The sequence below is a fragment of the Pogonomyrmex barbatus genome, unplaced genomic scaffold (genome assembly GCF_055798465.1).
Source record: "Pogonomyrmex barbatus isolate J1 unplaced genomic scaffold, ASM5579846v1 scaffold6, whole genome shotgun sequence".
Taxonomy (NCBI): domain Eukaryota; kingdom Metazoa; phylum Arthropoda; class Insecta; order Hymenoptera; family Formicidae; genus Pogonomyrmex; species Pogonomyrmex barbatus.
In genome coordinates, this window is record NW_028297160.1 from 9,462,261 (window position 1) to 9,484,591 (window position 22,331).

The window sequence follows — 22,331 nt, forward strand, 5'->3', positions numbered from 1 at the left end:
CGTGGTTACATTATTATATTACGTCAAGAGTTGTCCTCACACGGGAAAATACTAACCCTTGCAGAAGGTACAGCCGATAATAAATGTCCTCTCTGCAGAGTACGACGTCGCTCAGAGATCTGCTCGCGTCCTCGATTCCGCGTGCTTGAAGGCTCTTCAGCGCGTTCACTAGTTGGAGAAGAATGAACGACGCTTCTCTGCTTGTGCCTTCGCCGTTCATATCCTTGGACATCGCCCCGAACGATTGTATGGTGGTGATGTGCTGACATGGAAGAACTGAGATTGTGGCTAAAATAGAAAGATTATTATTACGTATATATATATTTCTGTTTTATATTTTGATATCTTGAAGTCGTGACGTTATTATTACCTTCGACATCGTCGTTTCCAGACGATTGGACTTTCTCGATTATTTCCTTCGGTACTCTATCTACAAATTCTATCACGGGCGCCAAATAGAAATCCTTCTGCGGCATGGGCATGACCAAATCGAATGCTATGCAGAGAGTAACGTTCTGATCATTCCACGTCGCTGGACAAAATATCCTTCTACCGATAGAGATTGATGATAGTGTGTCGACATTAAAGTGTTTCAATTGTGGATTCGCATTCTTGAGGGCGCGAAGATTTGACGGAAACTGAACGGATTGATTTTCCTAAAAAATTATGATAAAAAAAAATATGTAATAATAAATAATAAAAAAGTAATGATAATCATTATATAAAATAAGAATAATAGTAAGTAGATAAAAAAAATTGTTTTGAATTTAAAATATTTTATGTATCTTCGATTTAAAATTATTTTCTAAAGGCTACAGACAGAAGTTGCGTCTACAAATAGAAGCTAATAAAATCTCCGTTAGGCGTACATGAGAAATTAATACGTAAAGCCGAGCAGCAGTACCTGTTCAAGAAATTGAGCGAGCGCTTCGTGATTCGCCACAACCACCGCGCCGTAATTATCTTCAAGACTTCGATGAACGATGGTGCGTCCACGGCGTTGCCTCAAGCGGCCCATCCTCGGCTCGTCCTCCGTGTTTTTCCAATCCTGATCCTCCTCGGCGCCCTGAATTCACGTATGTTCGATTAATAAGCGACATCCATGCCATCGGAGACGGAGGATGGAAAAACGTCAACTCGGATAGTCAACGTACCTCGTCGCCGGTGTAAAAAGTGTACGGCGCGTAGAGCTCGCTCTCGGTCTCGCTGCCGCAGTATGGCAATGAGGTCGACCTCACAAAGGGTTGATGGTGGACCTTCGATTCCCCGTTCATCGCACTGCTATCGGACTTCCTTTTGCAAGCGGCGCGGAATCCATTACTATTTCCGTGCCGCAGCTCGAGATTCGAGTCGCATTCAGGCGAACTCGAGAGGCATTCATATACATGACTGTCATTGGATGTCTGTTGAAATGCAAATAAATGTAAATTGCACTCGTGTTGAGACGGTTTTGGAATAATTTAGCGCATACAATGATTCGTATTTTTTTTCTTTTATATATTTTTAGATATAAACCTTCCTTCCGAATTTGCAATTATCGTCGTATCTTTTTATGTGATCGGAAGATGACGTTAATCATAGATATAAATTTTATATATATAAATTTTAAAAATAAATTTTATTTCAATCTGTTTCAATATTATTTAAGTGTTTTTTTTTTCTTTTTCTTTTGCAGCTTGAAGATAAAACTGCCCACAGAAAATTATTGCGGTAATTATGTTCTTTCTTCATTGTTTCTTCATTGTATCTTTCCCAAGATGGCATTCGTCTTCAGTCATAGAATATTCAGTCATTGTTCGTATCAATGTTTATGCCAAGTCCAACGATAATAATCAATTCATATTAATACTCGCGTAAACATCGTCCGAAACCGGGTATCAGAGAAGACACCCCTCTTACCGGCGAGTCGGATGTTGGTCGTGCAGCAGCGAGTCCGTAATCCCGATGTTGACCCTCGGTCGACGTGTCCGACGCCCTTTTCGAGACGGGTTGGGAGACAGCTCGGTCCCTCATGCTGGCAGTTCTTTGGGGTTTCGAAGGCGCCAAGGCGCTGCGCACCTCACCTGTAACATCCTCCGCTGCTGCAGGCACGGTCCGCCATCGTCAAGCGCCACGGGTTAGTACCACAAGACACAAGGCATGTCAAGGAAACGGGGCGCAAGTTCGCCTAGAGCACTAGGGTACTCGAAGGAAGATCCGCGGGACGCAAAGTCGAGCCCGACGTGGCGATATGACGAACGTTAGTTCACCCATCGCGAGTTTTGTCCACACATCGCGCGTGTGGATTCATCACTATCGAGACGTGGAATTATTTTTTTTTCTCTTTCCTTTTTTTTTTTTTTTTTTTTAATTTTTTAATATCCAGATACCTAATTTCATGAACATTTCAAGCGTTGACTTGAGCGCTAACGCAGCGATACGTCCTACCGCGTTCAAAGCACTCGAGCACTCGTCGTCTCTCACGCGACATGCGAAAGACAGTGCGTGTCTTCTTTCCGCGAGCGAAGAGGAGCTTTCCTCGAGGAGCTTTTTTTGCGATCTTTACATCATTACGTTCTTAATTAAATTGTAATTCCTAAGTGATATGCCGATTACAGCGCATGCAATGCGTGCGGCGTTAGTTGCACCCAGCAGTCGGTTAGAGGAGTCCTCGACAAACGTCACTTATGGTACGCACCGTTACGTAACCATCGCAGAAGGGAAAAAAAAGGAGAAAGAAAAGAAGAAAACGGTGAGAGACGTGAACGCGGATATGCGCAACGTTTACGCTTGAGTAGTCGCGCTTATGCCGCCGCGACGGACGTCACCGTTGTTCGCGTTTAATGATAGGAGGAGGAGAGACAGAGAGAGAAGAAAGAGAAAGAGAGAGAGAGAGAGAGAGAGAGAGAGAGATGCGAAGGTGCAACGAACAAGCCACAGCATCGGGGGATTACGTACCGTAAGGCGTACGTGGGTTCACGATCGAAGAGAACGAGAGAATGACCGATACGTGATCGAAAGAACAAGACTCTAATTTTTTTTCTTTTTTAAACAATATACGTTTATTCATCAGAATACAAATGTATTACAGAGTTTTTGTCCTTTGCACTCTTACAAGGAGCATTTTGTCGACGAACAAATAGCACAAATAGCGTATAACCAGCCATTCTCAAACTTTATATTGTAAATCTTACCGCGGATCTGTCTGCGTTGCAAAAGCGAGTCGTGTCGCAAAGAGCAAGAAGCAATAAGCCTTCGATCAATATTGCTTAACGTTACGTTACGTGAAACGATACCGGTGCTTGACAGCTTGAGTCTCGTCCAAAAAAAAAAGTAAGAAATAAAAATAGGAAGTAAGTTCTTTTAGTAAAAATATTTACGTCATTATGATATAACATTATGTATCACAGAGTGTTGTGACTTTCCAAGAGTGATTTATTAGTTTCTTCAGGACGTCCATATTGAACGGCCCCTATTTTCAACGCTACAAATCTCAAGGATTGCATTGTATAGAATATGTCACGTTTTCAAGGAATAAACATTGGAAATTGAACTCAGCTAAATTATATACTTCAGTTTCAAAAATTCGACCAACCGCGCAGGATATAATTGTATCCCGGAGGATATTGGATATCACGACGTGGCTCGGTCGCTGTACCCACGCAAGCGACGTGACGTCTCTCCCGTTTTAAAAAGCGACTGGCGCGAGGATTCGTGTGAGTATGGCTGTTAACATCGAGAATGGTCGCGACGATTAACTTAGTTACACTGTATGGGCCTGAACTTACCCAGATTCGCGTAAATCGAGTCCGAGGTCGTCGCGGCGGTCGGCCTCCAAGTGGCTTTCGACGATGTCTTGTCGTTTCTCGATGAGGCGACGTTTAATTTGATTTCCGCGCGAGGTGGCGGCGGTCTTACGGGCTTATTTGTCGAATCTACCCTCGACCAATCCTCGAGGGATTGATTTCTCGGCGGCGGGGGCGGTTTCCCGGGCCTCGCTGTAACAATAACATAACGTTTTTTTTTTTCCCCCTATGAGATTTTAATATTTTATTTTTATTAAAGATAATTTTAATAATGAGTATTTTAACGAATATTCTGAAGAATAAATAAAGAATTTTATCTGAAATATCCTGTAAGTTACAAGGAACTTTGTGCTCACCCGCGGTTGATGGAGGAAATCGCGCCGTTCTCGAACCGTCATTTTTGGCACCGCAGAAATCCGTCTGATCCTCGCTCGTCCTGGCATTGATCCTGTCATTTCCTACCACCTCGACCGCGGCACCGTCCAACTCCAACGGATGGATTATCTCTAATCGCGGTTTCGGTTGCGGCGTCGACGGTATCTCGTCGGTCTTCGCGCCCGATGTTTGGCCGGTGATCACGTCCATGTCCTTCCGCGTGCCCATTCTCAGAAATCTCTTGAGGGAAAAACCCCTTCGGTTTCTACCCCTCTTCTTCTCCTCCCGGATTTCCTTTTCCGTGGTCAGACTATCCTGCGACAAGGATATCGTTCTTCTAGGTACGGATTCGATGGGCAGTTGCTTAACGTTCGAGTTTGTCGGATCTGGCAGATCGCAGACAGCCTTGCGGAACTTCGGACTGCACGAGGACGATCTCTCCCGTTTCTCTTTCTCGCGAACGACCGGGGAATCGGACTTTAGATTCGCCCCCGGATTCCTGGCGAACAGAGAGGACACCGGCAGAAAGTCCTCCGCAGTTTCCGGCGGTCGCGGAGCCATTCTTCTCTTATTCGGCGAACGAACGAGCTCCATCGTGGAGACAGAAACCGGAGTAATTTCCGGAAACTCCTCGTCCAGCGTGATGTTGTCGTCTACTTCTTCATTATTCATCGGATAATCTCGCGACGAGGCTGGCGGAGGCAACGGCGAGAGAGCGGATTTCGATGAAATTTTCGCTTGATTTTCAGAGTCCAAGTTTTGATTTATAATGGTCGGAGAGACTTGATCGGGCTCCGATAAAATCTCGTTCGTAACGTTCTTCTTCGCTGAACATCGAGAGCTCATATCCTGCGTACCTAGAAGGAGATAGTAGCTCGCATCGTGATGATGTTAAAACCGCATACTTTTCCAAAAAGCCAAAGAACGAAAGACTAAGATATAAGAAAATCCTTTTATTTTATTTTCATCGCGACAATAATTATATATGATTGCTACGAGCTATCCAACTTGCTCTCTACCTTATCTCTATTATAATTTCTTCTTTCTTTTCAAAATTCATCTCAAGACTAAGCGACGAAAAAATTTCAAGATCGTACAACAATCAGAAGCAATTTTCCGAGGATTCCTGTTATTTTAGACCAAATAAAATGTAATAAACGTTTCTAAATTATCAATTATTTAAAACAATTTATCTCTAATATTGCTTGTTTTTTTTAATCGCATTTCAAAGAAATCGAAAAACACTCACCTAAATTCTGAACGGGTCTACCGACAACAGTTTGCACTGACGGCGGTGGTAATACATAGTCGCCGTTGGGAATTTTCCTCGCGGCAAGTGGGCCATCGTTCGTGTTCGCCTTCGCGAGAAAAGTCACCGGTTTCTGCGGTACAATGGGCTTCACCTTCGGGTCAGTATTAACGCCGCCATGTAGGAAAGAAGATCTCGGTTCCGTAGTTATGATCGGTGGTGGGCTCATGGGTAGTGCAGGTGGTTCTATCACCTCCTCCTCGTCTGCTTTGCCATCCGGTTCGCCCGCGAGCTCGCGGCTGCTGTCGAAGCAGAATTTCTTCCGCTCCGCGCCGTCGCACTCTCCTTCGACCTCGCGAACCTGCGACATCGGAGCTTCCTTGTCCTTGTTGACGATGTTCTTGTCGACGTTCATCGATCGCTCGTTCTCCGGTGCCTCCTCGTTCTTCGACGAGGCAAGCTCAACTCTCTCTTCCTTCCCCTCATCTTGTCTCGCGCACTCGCTTTTATTCGCTGTCGTCCTCTTTACGCTCTCTCCCACGTCGCTGCTCGGCGCAGATTGCGCAGGTATCCTCGGCTCGATTTCAATCTTCTTCATCGCTGAAACGGCGTTAAGGGGGACGCTAGCGACGTTTCTCTTGTCGGCTTTGCAGACGGGCGAATATTTCTGCGCCGTTGTTTCCGCCGTCTTCGCCGCATCTGCGTTGGCGGCGGTATCCGCCGTGGTTTCCCTCCGGATGATGGAAATCATGTTGGTAGACGTGATTAACGGCATGTCCATGATCTTCTCCAATTCCGGAGGAGACTTTTGTTCCTGCTCGTCAGTCTTCTTCCGCTCCGACCCATTGAGTTTCTTCGTGACCTTTAACGTTTTATACACAAATGTTTATTGAAAAATATTTTGTAAAGTGGAATTTAACTCACGAGAAAATTTAATCGCTTTTTATAATATTGCTTTATAACTCTCTCTTCTTAAAGAATCCTGATATTATCTATAATCTTAAATATATAATTTTAAGTCGATCCAGTATTTAATTTTGCTTATATAAACAAGATTAATTCGGAATTAATTAATTCATCCTTAAATAAATAAATTATGAATCGAGGATTAATTATGAATCGACTCTCCGTAACAAAATTTATTTTCTCTATTTTACTTACTTCGGCAGTGTTATCTGGCGATCCACCATCGCCGGCCTTCAATCTGAACGGACTGGTTTGCAAGTTGATCGTGTTGATTTTCCGATCGACTGGCCTCTTGGCAGTGGGCACTCCTTCGTCTCCGCCGAAAGGAGTCACGGACACCAAGAGGGTTGTCTTTTTACCTTCAGCGTCTCTCTGTACTTTACCCAGCATCAACGAGGCGAAGGATTTGGCGGGCGACACCGTTGACGATTTGATCGTGTCCTGCGAACTCTCGACGTCCGTCAAATTTGCGGTGACCGTATTGAAGTTCGTGTTTGCGCGAGTCAAATCGAACAACGCGCGTTCCTCCTCGCTATCTGGCACCAGGTCCTCCGCCTTTGCGGAGGAGTCGATCGGTCCGTCCCGGTCTTCCTCGCCGTCCGAGAAGTCGTCGCCGCCATAGCCGATTACCTCGGTGAGAGACTCGGGGAAGCCGACGTTCTTCTTCCGCTGGTCCTTCCGACAAACCGTCTTGCCACGTAGGATACTCTGTAAAAAATTATTCGATCGTCTGATTCCGATGGGAGCGCGACATTTATCACTGACGTGTGCAAAACAGGAAACAGGAGGTCTTAATAATCTTGATCGGTAATATTACATCCCGTTAATCGGATATACAAATAACTCGAAAATCTGGCACGACTCCAGCAACGGTAGAGAGCGTTATCTTTCTATAAATTATCGAACGCTCAATTTATTATGTATCAATCCTTCGAGACGAGTGCTAATTAATATGCGTCATAAGTGCGTTATAAGTCAAGCTATAAATGACCTAAATTGAGTTGATAATCTAAGTCATCCAGAAAATAATATATAAGCGTATCTAATATAAATACAAAATATATATAAAAATATTTTTAATTTTTAAATTAATTCTAAATTAAATTCACTTAATTCTAAAATTAATTTAAACTGTTAATATTCAATTAATTCGAAAATTAAAATTTCTAATCTCTAAATATATAACATAAAAAAATAATTGCGTAAATATATATAAATGTCTGTAAAAATATATATATATATATATATATATATATATATATATATGATCTAGTACTTGTAGCTGAAGATGATCAATCTTCAAATTCGTCGAAGCCTTCTCGACGTTCAGTCTCAGGCCATCGTCGGCCGACGCGTGTTCCTCCTTCGGCTTGAAACAGTTCGAGCAGAGCTCCTTCTTCCAGGCGTTTTGCACGAAGCGATTGCATTGTGTGGACATTGTTGCCTCACCGCGACAGCGACAGCGAAAGTCCCGTTACATCATTACCCTGAAAGGAAAGAGGTGAAATAGTAATCGATTCGACTCTTCGCGACGATCGACGATGCATTATGTACGCGCAAATAAACGTGATTGCGCGCGGGAAACAGCTTCAAAAACATATATTTGTACATACACGTGTGAATTAGACACGTTCTTTCTGTGAAAATTTTTCAAGCATCGAATGCTTTTTAGGAAAAAAAAAATCATCACCGCGAGCGAGTAGCTAATAGGCTGCGTTCTCCCTAAAATTTTCTCTATGACGAAACGCGACGCGACTGTCAACGAGCGATTACGTTGGCACGGCCGTTGAAAACCAAAACGAAACGAGTGAGTACATTTTCCTGTCCGCACCGTTGGCTACCAATGGCTACCGCGAATACAATCGGGACAATTGACTGGAGCTGCCCGACCGGCTGAGTAATTGCCTCACTTCCGGTCTCGGTTTTATTTGCAACGGTGATGGCCTAGCCCGTACCCGTCATTAGCAAGTAATACGTAAGAATATTGTGCCATCGCGAAAATTTTTTTTCTTTCTATAAACGCAGTCGAGAGTGAATCGAACAGTTTGCGATATATAAAAACAAACAAGTTTACACACACATTTTTTTTTTTTTTATATATTTTTGTAGATCGCTCCTACATTTTAAAATATACACGATCAACGAAAGTCTTAAAGTTTTTATCATTAAAAAATGGCGCAGCGATGAAAAAAGAAAAGAAAGTGTAAAATATTCCGTGTATAATGAGCGAGGTGATCGAGAGTTGAGAAAACAGTGATTTATTTAACGTTTCTATTCAAAGATAAGCAAGGTAACTTCAGGGAACTTTGTGATTCATCTTCTCGCTATTGATACTCGCTCTTTATCCCAGAGGAGCTGGAAAAACCCTTCCCTCCCCCCTCCCCCCTCCTCTCACGTTTAGATATCAATCGGAGAGGAAACTGCACGCGCGCGACACGCCGGAACGAAGGATATCATCGAGGAAAAGATATCGTCGTGCGAGACAACGTCCTCGGTGACATTCCATTAATATGCAGGACTTGCGAGAGTGCTCGCAGACCAGGCACGAAGAAGTACCGTTTGCCAATCTCGTTGATCCGTTACGTCTCCCGCGTTCCTGCCCGCGCCTTTCGCGCACGTGAAAAGTCTACGGTCGTATAAAAAAAAATTTGGCCTCGAGAATTACGTGCCTCGGACGCCGGATACCGAATTCGATTATTCCCGCTCTCTTCTAAGTAAAGTCAGAAAAAAATTTCCTCGCCCCTCCGTTCGTGCCGGTCTTTCAAATGGAAAGAGGAGAAAAGAGGAGAGAAGCGGAAAAAGCGTTGAATTGCAGTTCGTGCACCGAGGCGTCGAGGCGGATTCGTAATTCTTCTCACGACAAAGGAATAGCAAAAGTTCAACGTTTCAATTAGATAGACTTCCTAGATCTCCGAGTCTAGGTAGATAAATTCCTGAGGGAGGAGGGGGAAAAGGCTGCATTTGGAACGTAGTATTTATTTCATTGGAGATATAGAATATCGCTTGAGTTTTAAATTTTTCTAAAAATATCTTCTAATCTCTTAAATAATATCATTAATTAAAATATGCATTGCCAAATTTATGTCAATTAAATAATAAAAATAATTTTAGTCACAAAATAATCTGAGCTTGCGTAGGATTTCTGACCATCATTAATATCTCTCTATCTCTCTCTCTCTTCCTATCTCTCTCTCTCTTTCTCTCTTTTATTTCCCTAAACCGGCAAATTGCGTTAGCTCAGAATGCACAAATCTTTCATAGCGGCTCCGTGTAACCGCAGATTTATTATAATGCCGCTTTGCAATCATTATAAGTTAACGGTTACTGTATAACTGTACGGTAATTGTCGTGCGGTGGTTACTACTCGGGGATAGTTTGTTTAATTAATTCCGTGTCTGTATAACCGCGTGTTCCACGAGAAGGGACGACTCCCTGTATAAATACACGGAAAGCGAGTCGTCTGGGTCGCCACAAAGTTCCTTTCTTCTTCGATTGCAGAGACAGACCTTGTCGGGACTTCTCATTCCATTGAGATGACGCGTGGCGTGGCGCGCCAAGGCATGGCAGACGAGGAACAAGGCGAGGTTCAATGCCAATGAATTTTACATATTGCAACACACGAAGGCTTTTCAACCCTACCGGTGCTGGTGGGAAGACACAAAGCGCCGTAGCCGTTCGCCACTTCAGCGAGCCACTTATTTTAAGAATTTAAATATCTATTTTTGGATTATCTCGATTTTAACTTGTACAGTTTATGGAAAGTGACTTCGGATCTTAAGATCTTAAGATTGTCAATGAAAGGAAAGGCTCATTTTGAGGATATGAGCAAATAAAAATATCGCGGAATCTTGGATTTTCATTGGGAACTTACAAAAAAAAAATTCAGATTTCCTTAGAAGACATATTGATATTTATAAGTCACATTTTAACAGGAAGAATGATTTAATCGCTAAATGAATAATCCAAGTAATTAAACAATAGATCGCTTGGGAGAAGTCACGAGTTCAAGTGATCCTATCCGCTCAGCTTACCTTCGTGCGGAAATGACAATGCGGTGATAATGCGAGGCGGGCGAGGCGGGCGAGGCGGGCGAGGCGGGCGAGGCGGGCGAGGCGGGCGAGGCGGGACCCTGTGAATCATCCCGTGCGAAGAAAAGTACTCAGTGTGTCGCAAAATAAATAAATAATTGCCGACACTTGTCTCACGTTATTTCTCACGGTAATGGCGCTAATGCCGACATATGTAGGAGAAACGAGCGAGATTATCACCCGTATGGGGTCTTCGCACGGATGCAAACCGGACACGCTGTAAACAACAGTGCGAGGAACGAGAGAGAGAGAGAGAGAGAGAGAGAGAGAGAGAGAGAGAGAGAGAGAGAGAGAGAGAGAGAGACAACAGGGACTTCCGCGATCGCGGGAGTGAGAGATCCAGCGCGGATTCCGCTACTACGGCGCGACTCGCATTCTTTTTCGTCGTTACTGCAATAATTACTGTTAGCCTGCCGCTTGATTGCGGGCATTAAACTCGCCCCTAACAACGGTAAGACGTCTGGGAATTTTTGATGCCGTACGGACGCGGAATGGAATTACCTGGTGGAGAGGAGAGGAGAGGGAGGACCGGAGACCGTTCGTTCGAGATCACGGGGTACGTCGTTCGAGAGGCAAAAGGCTTAATAGGTCAAGAGCGAGGTAATAAGTAGCTGGTACTAGTCATTCGACGCGCATTAAGAGCGCGTATTACATCATTTCACGTGAGACATCGTCGGGAGGCAGACCGTCACACAACTGGACGATTATCGTGTTTAAGGTCTTCCATGCGAAATACGTGCGAGAGGCAAAGATACATTTTCGTTCGAAAGGAAAAAGAAAAAGAACAACAAAGCGGCGGAAGTAAATTAATTTAAGTATTAATTACGATAAGGATAGCTTTTTGGAGGTAACTATCATAAATGTTTAATTAGAGATAGCAGAATTGTAATTGACCGTGAAATTAACGCGACTCGATGTAGCTCATAATGCTCACTTTCCACTCGCAAAGAGAGGCGGCGTTCTATTCTTTTCGTCTGAAATTTTACGTTTTTCATTACACGTACCTCTTAGGTTCCTCGTTTGCAGAAATAATGGCTTTTGAAAGGCGCAGATTTTTATCGAGATTATTATAATTGATCGAAACGAAGGAAGGAAACGAATTGAAACGCGGCTCGCAAAAACGCAATTCAATTTTCACCTCTCGCTACGCGATTTGTGAATCTTTCAAGTGAATACGCCGCAGCTACGTTCAATTACGTGCACCATGCCGAACCGAGTAATCCCTGTAATCTAACAGTAAACCGTGAGTTGGAAACCGTTGTCGCATGATTAACGATCGTTTTTTCACGCTATTAGCGTGCGGTCCGCATCACGCGGATAAAGCCGATCGCGTCGAATGCATTCTTTCTGTGATTTATGGTAGCTTTATAGTAACTTGCATCCCGCAGACGTTTGTTGCCATTTCGAGCAAAATGATATTACAATTGTACAATGTTATATTGTGCAACTTTTTTTCAAGAGCGGGATTATTACGATCGTTTCGATAGCTTACAGGTATCTCGCGAACGCGCAAGATCATCAGAGAGATTACGGTAATATTCGCAGTTCTTTTTCCTTGAAGAGCTGCTTGCGAATTTATAATAAACCGTGGGATTATTTCAAAACCGCGTCGTGTTTACGTGGAATTCACGTTTTCCCAGTAGTACCGAAAGTGGCTTTACACAATGTATGTGGCTGTAGCGTAAGAGATACTAAATGGCGACAATTGATATGCCATCGGCGACAATGCGGATCGTCACTTTAGCACACTTACGTTTATCGAATTAGATGCATTCGAGCATCGGCAAGTTCGATGCCGCTGGCCTCCGTTTTTCCTCTCTTTCTTTCCCCCCCTCCCCCCTTAATCGACGCGAGACTTCTTCATCTGCTCGAGCGCTTCATTTGGGTCATCCGACTTTAAGCGAGAATGTGTTGCACGTGTTTCACATAATCGCGCGAAAAATGAGAAGAGACGCTCGCATTGTGTACTTCCTGCCGCTGGCTAAATGGAGAACAGGATGTCTGCAACGAGCGGCGTTACATTTCGGTGTCGCGTCGCGAATTTTCCCTCTCCCGCCGCGCGAATAAATAAATTTCCGCGCAGAGGCTGGGGCTATCCGTGCTATTTCGGACACCCGTATTCTAGTTTATCGGGTGGTGTACATTAAACGCGTGTTTGTTAACAACGCCGAAGGCGATGTTGGCGATGTGGAGAGTTCGTCCCCCCGAGCCGAACTTAAACCGGTTTCCGGCTTACGACCCGGAACCATTCTATTCTTGAATATACACCCTCCCGAGGCACTATGCATTTCAAAATACTAATCCGCTTCTCCGTATGATAATGAGGCGTCCGTGAAATAAGAAAAAAAAAAAAAAAGCAAGAAAAACTGTGCTTTCCTAAAGATTTTCTAAACGATGACGCGGCGTGAAAACTTACAGTGTAACGTTACAAATCGTAAAGTAAACTCGTACGCGGAGTGTTTGCAAGAGGCAAAGTAAATATAGAACTGCCTCGGCGTTCCGTGCGTCAAGTTGACGATAATAACGATTCTGGTAACGATTTCAAGTAGTACGCTCCGTAGTACCTTCCGTCGTTCCTCTTTGGTTTAAAACAGCGATTTCCGAGCTTATCTCAGGTTCTTACCTCGAACAGCTGGTCTCGCGCTTTCAAGGAGACGCGTGCAGTTTCTCGTTCGACATTCTCATTTCCTCCGTAAAAAGGAACCTCTCGGGCAGAAGTGAGAAAATTCGCGGCGCGAGGAAGCGGCGAAAGAGACGGAGACCCGCCACATTTCTTGGAAGCGGAATACATCCGCGTCCAGCTCCTTCACGCGACGCGGCCTCAGAAGAGAGAGAGAGAGAGAGAGAGAGAGAGAGAGAGAGAGAGAGAGAGAGAGAGAGAGAGACGATAACGAAAAGTTACTACATACTTGACGTGTTTGCAGTACACACGGACGGAACGGCCGCAATCGATTTTACGCTCGCTCCTTTTTGTCGGCGGCGGCGCGACGCGACTCGTATTCGTATTATGCTCTTACCGGTCCTAAACGAGGTCGACCAGCTCCGACCGCAACCACACCTCCTCCACAGTTAGACTGGAGACTGTGCCCGCCTGTATCCGATCCTTCCTCCTGCTCCTCAGATTTCGATCAGGGAGATAGATACCCTTTACCGCGGCATTCCGAAACCGAAGTCGAGCCAGCTATCTCACGCTACGTGTTGCACGTAGTAATGCATATTTCTTCACATTTCTTCGCGGTATTACCATTACGTTATGTATTAATTAACGGCGTTTTCTTCTATTCGTCATTTTTCATCTTCATTTTTTTTTTTTAATTTAACATTACGAAACGGCGATATTCAACTTTAGACATTTATCAGTTTTAATCAATGTATATTTTCATTAGAGCCACGTGAAGTTATGCAGGAACGCTCTCTTCCGTACGTTAGCTAAAATAGAATTATTCCAACCTCGAGCTTGGATTAAAGAGCGTTCCTCATCACTCCCCATATCACTCTTGTTTTTGTTATTATAATACAACAATTTTCTCGCTGTTATACTTTTGTCCCGTTCTCGATATGCCTCCTTATCGGACTCCTCGCTCGCCTCGGCTGCACGCCGAGTCCCCGACGTCGTCCTAAATCCGCCGCTGAATTTCTTCCCTTTCTTTCCGATCTGGCCATTCTGGAGAACGCGCCGGTTTCTCGCGGCACCGAGACCGGCTTTCCACGGGTTTTCGCAGTCGCGGTGCGTACGACGCGTATCGTGTGGGCTGTGGATGAGGCCGCGAGACCTGCGCAATCATCGCATCCGCACCGGCGCTTTTACACGCGCGCACGCTTTATCCATATGCATGGCGTTTTTAATGTGTCGGCGGGGTCTATGGTCTTTCACTTTGAGAATCGGAATGCGCGAAATGGCATTGTGTGGGTGATGCGGGCGAGGTGGACTTTCCCTCGTAACCTTGCGATCCCGCTCATCGCCACCTCGTTCCACGCCTTAACCACCGGCGTCGTTTCACCGCACCGATCCGGTATGCCGATTAATTCCGAGCGCTTTTCTTCATCTCATCTTCGAAAGTGTAATATCGTATATATATATATATATATATATATATATATATATATACATCGGCCGTGATAAGATAACGCAAAACTCTGCAAATTGTAAACCTTTTTCGACAAGAGGACGCGCGATTTAGAAGTTATCCCGAATGTATCTTGATTCCCAATCGATGGCCCATTTGCGGATTTTTTTTACGAATTCTGTCTTCTCGGTGGATGATTACGACTCATAATTTATGACTTGCGTCATAATTATTTTTTCAGATGCGCGAGTATTCGGCTGAAATCTGTATCCTCTTTCGGAATGTTCTTCACTAAAATAAGGATCGAGGATGCTTCTATATTTGGACCAGGCGTCTCATATACATTTTTATGAATTTCGATAATTAATTATTCACAACTCTCCTCAAGGTATCGCCTAGATTGCGATAGAGTTTACGATATCATGATATATACTTCTTGTTTCTCGGAGGCGTGAAAAAAAGAGGACGACTATTTATGTCACTGTAAGATGCTATCAATTATTTACAGATGACTTTCGTTTTGATTCGTCAGTCATCTTAAAGATTTGTCGCCGCGTATATCTTTTCGCAGAGATTTTGCTTTTTTACGTCACATTACGCGCTAACTACAGCGATTAAAAGCATTTACAAAATGTGACGCTAAATATGGTAACCCTGCGACATTTTATGACTTTTACGTATATAGACATTTGCTGTTCAAGTGTAATTATACGCACGAGTGGTTGAAGCTACATCAAGAATTTCAATTAGTCCTAATAAATATCGAGCAAGGACAATTCAATTTGCGAGGAAACAAAACGTACGAAAGAATCAATTTAAAAGGTGAAAGATTCTAATAATTAAAAATCACTAATTAAATCACTATTCACTAATAATTCTCCGATAATTAAAAATCGCTAATTAAATGACTATTCACCTGTGGCTTAAAATACTTAATCGTCATCTATAATTGGTACCATGAAAGAGGATGTCGTGCTCGTCGAATTAAATTATTTCGCGATTGCGAGACGCAAGAGTGTTCTTGTATTTATAAAAAAGTTCGAATAAAAATATCTTGTTCCAGTAGCTTTGGATGAGCCGCTCGGAGTTACGTCGGATTAGCGCTGATCGTGTGATGCGTGCCAGATTTCCCATCGCTCTTAGAAGGCGAGCAGAGAGAAAAGAGCAGAGAGAAGAGAGCAGAGCGGATAGTGTCCCCGATATTCCACATACACGGAGAAAGAAAGAAAGACACATTAAGTATGTGTGTTTCGCGGCTTGCCTAGCTTCCCATAACCGCCTCGTGTCTACAGCCATCCGGAAGTGTTGCTGAGAACTTATACATGTGACAAGTTTGTCGAGATCGTCCGAGTACCACTCGAGACAACCATGTATCTACATCGTAGGGATCCGTTGTAAAAAAAAAAAAAAAGAAAAAAAAGAAAAGACCGAACCCAACCGCTGCGATACCGTTTCTAGCATAGCCGTGCTCTTTTCCTCCCTTTCTCTTTGTGTTGTTCGCGATACGTCATTACGTTCAACGTTAGAGAGCTAGGTTCGGGCGAACGTTACCGTGTCATGGAATATAAAATCCCATATATTTTAATATATCGCGAAAGAAATTAAGAAAATTGTCACCACGCGTGATAATTTGTAATTTTCTTAATTTCCACGCGATATATTAAAATACTAGGATTTTTTAATCTCCAGTATTAAATTAAGAAACTTATCACTACGTGTGATAATTTTCTTAATTTCCACGCGATATATTGAAATCACTATGTGTGACAATTTTCTTAATTTCCACGTGATATATATTAAAATACCGGGATCATTACGTGAACAAATAAAATATCACTTTTTAACATCAGTTATCAGTTATCAGATATTTAATCAAGAAAATAAATTAATTAACATACAGCGTTTTATGTAATAAGTGAAATTACTATCATTACAAAATAAAAAATGTGTAAAGTGTATAGCCAGTTATCCTTTCACAAGAATCCAACGGGAAGAAACGGCAAAGTACAGACGGCAAAGTACAGACGGCACGGATGAGACACCGAATGACGCAAAAACGCCATATGTCGCCTTCGAAAAAAAAAAAAAAAAAAAAAAAAAATGAATATGACGAAAAAATGTACCATGTTCGAATACGCGCGGCATCATTTCAAATAATATTTAATGTCTTTATGTTTCAGACGCAACTGCTCCTTTTCTTTCTGACAGTCATTGGGTTGCGTTCCCCAATCGGTCTCGGTCAAGTGGGCTTATGTTTTCTTAGTTTCTTGGAAGAAATCGGACACGCGTGTATCACGATTTCTAGGATCATCGAATGGCGCGCACTTTCTTCTTTCCTTCTGCCTGGAAATCGCCGGGCGACTTTTATTCCGAAGTATTTCCGATGTGTGTTTTAGGTCGATGGTTGCGCTAGCCTCTCCTTTCGCTCGAACGTGTGGAAAATATCATCGATGCATTTATTTATTTTTGATTCTAGCCGGAATGATAAGGTATCAAAAGATATATAATTTTATCTATCGAGGACGACTCCGTATCACTTTTGATTCAATTCTTTTTTTCTTTTCTTTTTTTTTTCCCCCTATCTCTTTTATAATCCGGAGTTTCTTTTATTAGAATTCTATTCTGCGATCCATGACATAATTAATGCGGAGCTTTATTACAGCGACCGACGAGCACGCAATCCGAAGGACTTTCTCCTTTTCCCCGCAACTACGTTTAATTACAGTTCAAATAGAGTGAATAAGGCGAATTTCTGATAGTCCCTCGGAGCGACTCGATGAATTTAATTAGCCGATGTTTGTTCCTAAACTCGCGGCTCTTCTGTATACCTGTCGCATCGCGTACCTGTCGCATCGCGCGGAAATTACAGCTTCGCTTCCGGGAGCGATGAACCCTTGATGTCCGGTGTGAGTATTCGCGATGTAAAAGTTAGAAGAAGTAACGCTTAACAATTTCTGTACACGCCGCTCCACAACGAGCTGTCCGCTGCTTCCGCGTCTTATTGGAGGAATAATGAAACTTTCTTCCCCGGTTACAAATGAACGAGTCCGACATAAATGAATATCGCGATATGGTATGCGTGGCATTACAGCGAGATTATATCGAATAAAACGGACACCTTAGAAATTATCGACGACGACGACGACGACGATGATGGAAATGGGATTGTGCGATTGACCGAGCACCGTGCTATTGCCGACGAATACGATCGCGAAGTGGCACAAGGACTGCCAGGTAGATTTCCTTCCTTACAAGGACCGTAGAAACCTTGTTCTAGTACACCCATCTCTTTATAATCAACGGGCCACGTCTGAAACCGGCTGCTTCGCGAGAGTAATCACATCTTTTTTTTAACGAGGGAAGATGCTGCGTGCAAGGCATTATGAGCATGATCTTAAAATCCGGATCGCGTTAATTATTAAATGAAAATGAGTCATGCATTTTTAAATCCTGGTCTGGTAATTATTAAAGAAAAATGACACACATCGCACAAATTGCCATAAGAAACGTAATATTTTATGACATGTTTGTTTCTTCAAAAAAGAATTTCGAGATTATTTTATTTTAATCTGCTAATTATTTTACTTTAATCTGTTCACGTTGGATCAGTTAATTATTTTCTTTTTTTTTTCAAGTTTTAAAAATATTTCTTCAAGATGCTGTTTCCTCGCACTTAAATCGGTAGCGTTATTCTATATATATATATATATATATATATATTTTGCACGCAGGATCTTTCTTCTCAATATATATATATATATATATATATATATATATATATATATATATTGAGAAGAAAGATCCTGCGTGCAAAATTATGAGCATTTTTTAGATCCGTGTTAATTATTAAATGAAAATGAGTCATACAAATTGCCACAAGAAGCATTTTATGATACTTTTGTTTCCAAAAGAGAACTTTGATATTATTTTATTTTAACGCTAATTATCGTCAATTATCTTTTTCTCTTCTCAAATTTCAGAAATATTTCTTCAAGGTGCTATTGCGCAAACGTCGTTCGAGAAAATGAATAAATCTAAAGCTATGCGGTCGAAATGTCGCGAGGAAGGAGCGTAAGTGTGCACAAGCAATCAGCGGAATATGCGCCTTCGCTTGGGTCGCCTTGAAGGTTCCAGTGGGAAAGGTTATCGATGTTCAACGTGTAAGAAGCCGAACGTCGGTTGCTCGAGAATATGCTCGAAGTACCTTAGTTACAACGAATCGCCCGTACGTTCGCCATGCACATCTTCCCGCGGCCATTTTTCTGTCCTGTTGATTCAGTCGCAAATTGCAGAATTATTTGCGATGTTAATTCAACGGCCGCTCCGAAAAATTCGTCTCTATCCGGTTTCCTTTACTCGACGTGCACGCCCACTTAGATCGTTAATATTCGTTTTGCACCAACACTTTGTATTCGTATATTGTCATCTTCCCTCCTTTCACGCCTACGCGAGTCGCGCCTTCTTCGCGAGAATGACACAGAAATGAAAAATTATTACTCCTTACAGATGAGAGATATAATTCACAGAAATATTAAACAAAAATATTAAACAAAAATACTAATTTTAATATTAAATGCAATTCACCTTTAAAATCAGACAAGATTAAGACGGTTTAATTTGTAAACCAATTATTTTATTTAGGTAAATGTAATCTAGGTAAATTTAATTGTGTAATTGTTTATTACTAAGATATTTAAAAGATCAAATAACTGAAATGAATTTCAAGCTTTTCAAATGTTTTCTTTATCAAAGTTCCCTGATCTATGTGTAACACGGCCCGAAGAAGATAAGTAAGAAATATCGCGTCGGCTGGGTATTTCATTTGAAGCGTTGGCACACAGAATACCACACTCCTTCGGACTGAAAGTACGCTTACGTCCCAGAGAAATTCCTATGTTAGCATTCTCCATTAACTTTCCATAGACATTACTAAAGACAATACTAATCAGCCCCGATCGCCGCAGTGTGCCGCAGCATTCGACAGCAGCTAGACTAGATAACGTGCCTACGTTACATCATGACCGTGTTTGTATCGTGATATGGCACGCCCACTGGCCAGATAGTCACGGGAAGTACCGTGTCGTTTTTCCGCCGTGATAAAGCGCGGAATTGAACTCGAACGCGAATTTTCACGGAGGGAAACACGTCGCGGCGCGTGCGATGTCACAACGTAATGACAGAATGGTTCTCACGGTGACTTGCATCGTGACACGTGACGTGTAAGGATACGACGTGATGACAAACGTCGTGACACACAATCAGTCTCGTTTCCGACGTTACGTTACGTGCCGACGTGATTAATTCGCGGAAAACTCGTAATTATCGACGATCGTCGAAGCGGAATGTTACAAAGCGCGGTCATAATTTTTATATCTTTCTCGGGAAAATAATCGCGGTGAGGTGAATTAAAGGCTAATGGATCTTACGTTTTTTTTTTTTTTTTTTTTTAGAACACGTTTCGACAACGATCCGCGCGCGGCTTTCTATCCGGAATTCGGCGTCGTGACGCGAGAACGCCAGCTCGCCAGCACGTGCGTGCGTGTTTACGCACACGCGCGTGTGCGAGCGCGGAGCTGCCAAAGGGGTCAATGCCTCTTTCTCTCGTTCATTTACCACACGAAACGTTCCGATCGTGGCTGTCCACGGCGCGAAATCGCAAGCGATATCGGAACTTTGATTTCGGTCACGAGGGACAATGAACCGTCAAAAGGATGTCGCGTATCGTAGAGAACTCGCTCCCAGCCGTTTCAAATTCAGACGCGTGAAAGCAAAAGAGATACGCCATAGATTAGGTCGTTAGACAATTTCTTGATGTATTTTAACATTTCACAGGTTTTCTTGCTCGCATAGGAAAGTCTCAGTCGAGAAATTATTGTTTCGTAGACGAAAGATCAGGCGAAAGATTTCTAAAATTCATTTCATTTATTAATTTAAACTTTAACGCGTTTATAAGGTTTATAACATAATTAGATGGTAAATAATAATTAACTTCAAAATAAATTTTTTTCTTTAAGAATATTTTTTCAAAATCGATTAAGAGCTTTTAATATTTTTCTTTTTTTTTTTGGATTTATCATAATTTAAAATTTAAATTAACACGCAATTTAATTTTGAAGTTTTCAATAGTTTTATGAGGTTCAAAATAAAATAGACGGATGATCTAAATTTAAGCATGTCATAAAAAATTTCTTAACTTGTCAGAAAATGTTCACATGATATGTCTACAAAAAAAAAAAAAAAAAAATGCAGAACTAAGGATAATTTAGCAATATTTATAATAATTGATACTCTTACCAACGATATTATTCACAGAACTTGGTAAAGGTAACAAAACAACTACATATTTTACCCGAGTTTCCCGCGAACCTCGCGGACTATTCGTTATCGTAATTTGATATGAATGACGGTATGCGGTGGATGCATTTTAGTATATCGTAAAATTGCACAGCGCGGTCGTGCGGCATATGGAAGTAAATACGCGTAAAGGTGCGCGCACTTGCGAACGTGTACTCGTATCCATCAAACATACCGCGAGCCGGCACACGTGACATTCTGAAAGAAGTCCGCAATCGGAGACCGTAGCCTGGGGAACGTGTACGGGGCAAAGTTCCGCTACGTGCCAGAGCGTTCGGCATCGGCGGCTGAAGAAACACGAACGAGAGAATCGTTCTCTCGAGTGAAGCCACGAGCCCCAGAATATTTCGTTACAGCAACGAAAGTGGATATTGTAAAAAATATACCTGTATATAAATATAAATATATAATATATAATATATAAAATATATAAAATGTGTATAAGTAGTAAAATTATTATATATATATATATTTTTTTTTTTGGAAGATATTATTTTTATAATATCCACGTTTCAACAACACACGTCAAATTACAAATTTAACACTGACTTAAATGTTAAAAAATATCTGTTTTGTTCCGATTGAAAACTCTTCCGGCGATGAAAGATTCAACCTTTCGCCGATAAGGTGAATGAATCTTCCTGTAGATGAAGACGCTACAGTCCGGTAACGCGATTATTTTCGGCAGGCGTTCATTAAGCCAGTTCCCCCGCGCATTAATTAGACACGGTGCCGGTTAATCCGCTCCTATTCGACCCCGGTAACAAGTGAAAGTCTCATGGGCGCATTTCGCGTGGGGTTCGCGACAAGGTCCCACTTTCGTATACGCGGCATTGACACTGGCGCGGAACCGGGAAGCGCATTCATGCCTTCGCGCCTTCACGCGCTATTAGCTCGTCCGTGAAGCGGACATTTTCCAATTTCGTTCGCCACAGACCGCGGTATTCTTTTATATGGAACAGAAAAGGCGGCGCTCTCGAGCGAGTCGAATTTGACAACAAATGGATGAACATGTGACCGTACATTAATTTCGTAGGAGAAGAATCACTTTGGAGAACAAATAAAGAATGAATGATTAGAAGATGAAGATTCTTCGTTACCGCATATTAATTTCTAAGGAAAAGAATCATTCTGGAGGACGAACAAAGATTTCTCGTTACCGCATATTAATTTCTTAGAAGAAGAGTCACTTTGGAGAACAAATAAAGACTTCCCGTTACCCAAACGGCATGAGGCAAAGGAGAGTTTCGATCGTAGGTAGAATATTTTCGTCATATATTTCAGCTATCATATGTTTTATACGGAAGCTGTTCCGGCGCTTCTGTTTGCAGAACATCGACCGGGGCGATCATTAATTCGTCGTGTACCCGCTGGCTCATTATCTCGTCATCATCGCTCAATTGACGAGGATACGTCGGAGTCGCGTTGTAGTGAAAAACTGCTTTCA

The 22,331-nt window shown here is 42.4% G+C and overlaps 1 protein-coding gene and 2 long non-coding RNA genes across 6 annotated transcripts in view; 2 read left to right on the forward strand and 1 right to left on the reverse strand.

The window, feature by feature from the left end:
* Positions 1 to 22,331, reverse strand: part of LOC105432933 (uncharacterized) — a 61,854-nt gene that overhangs the window by 1,348 nt on the left and 38,175 nt on the right. For 3 of the 4 annotated variants that reach the window (XM_089082651.1, XM_011647947.2, XM_089082652.1), the window contains 10 exons: positions 7,652 to 7,862; positions 6,571 to 7,083; positions 5,410 to 6,271; positions 4,142 to 5,017; positions 3,768 to 3,977; positions 1,900 to 2,081; positions 1,155 to 1,403; positions 905 to 1,066; positions 371 to 656; positions 57 to 288 (listed from right to left, as the gene is read on the reverse strand). In XM_089082651.1, coding sequence (XP_088938777.1) covers positions 57 to 288; positions 371 to 656; positions 905 to 1,066; positions 1,155 to 1,403; positions 1,900 to 2,081; positions 3,768 to 3,977; positions 4,142 to 5,017; positions 5,410 to 6,271; positions 6,571 to 7,083; positions 7,652 to 7,813 — 3,734 coding nt within the window. In that variant the 5' untranslated portion in view covers positions 7,814 to 7,862. The remainder of the gene's footprint in view (positions 1 to 56; positions 289 to 370; positions 657 to 904; positions 1,067 to 1,154; positions 1,404 to 1,899; positions 2,082 to 3,767; positions 3,978 to 4,141; positions 5,018 to 5,409; positions 6,272 to 6,570; positions 7,084 to 7,651; positions 7,863 to 22,331) is intronic. The other variant, XM_011647949.2, reaches the window with a different exon arrangement.
* On the forward strand, positions 11,181 to 16,214 carry LOC148935154 (uncharacterized). The gene is made up of 3 exons (XR_016140728.1): positions 11,181 to 11,310; positions 14,772 to 14,918; positions 15,594 to 16,214. It is a non-coding gene; the product is annotated as an uncharacterized LOC148935154 (long non-coding RNA).
* LOC148935155 (uncharacterized) lies at positions 17,508 to 19,091 on the forward strand. Its single transcript, XR_016140726.1, has 2 exons — positions 17,508 to 17,764; positions 18,511 to 19,091. It is a non-coding gene; the product is annotated as an uncharacterized LOC148935155 (long non-coding RNA).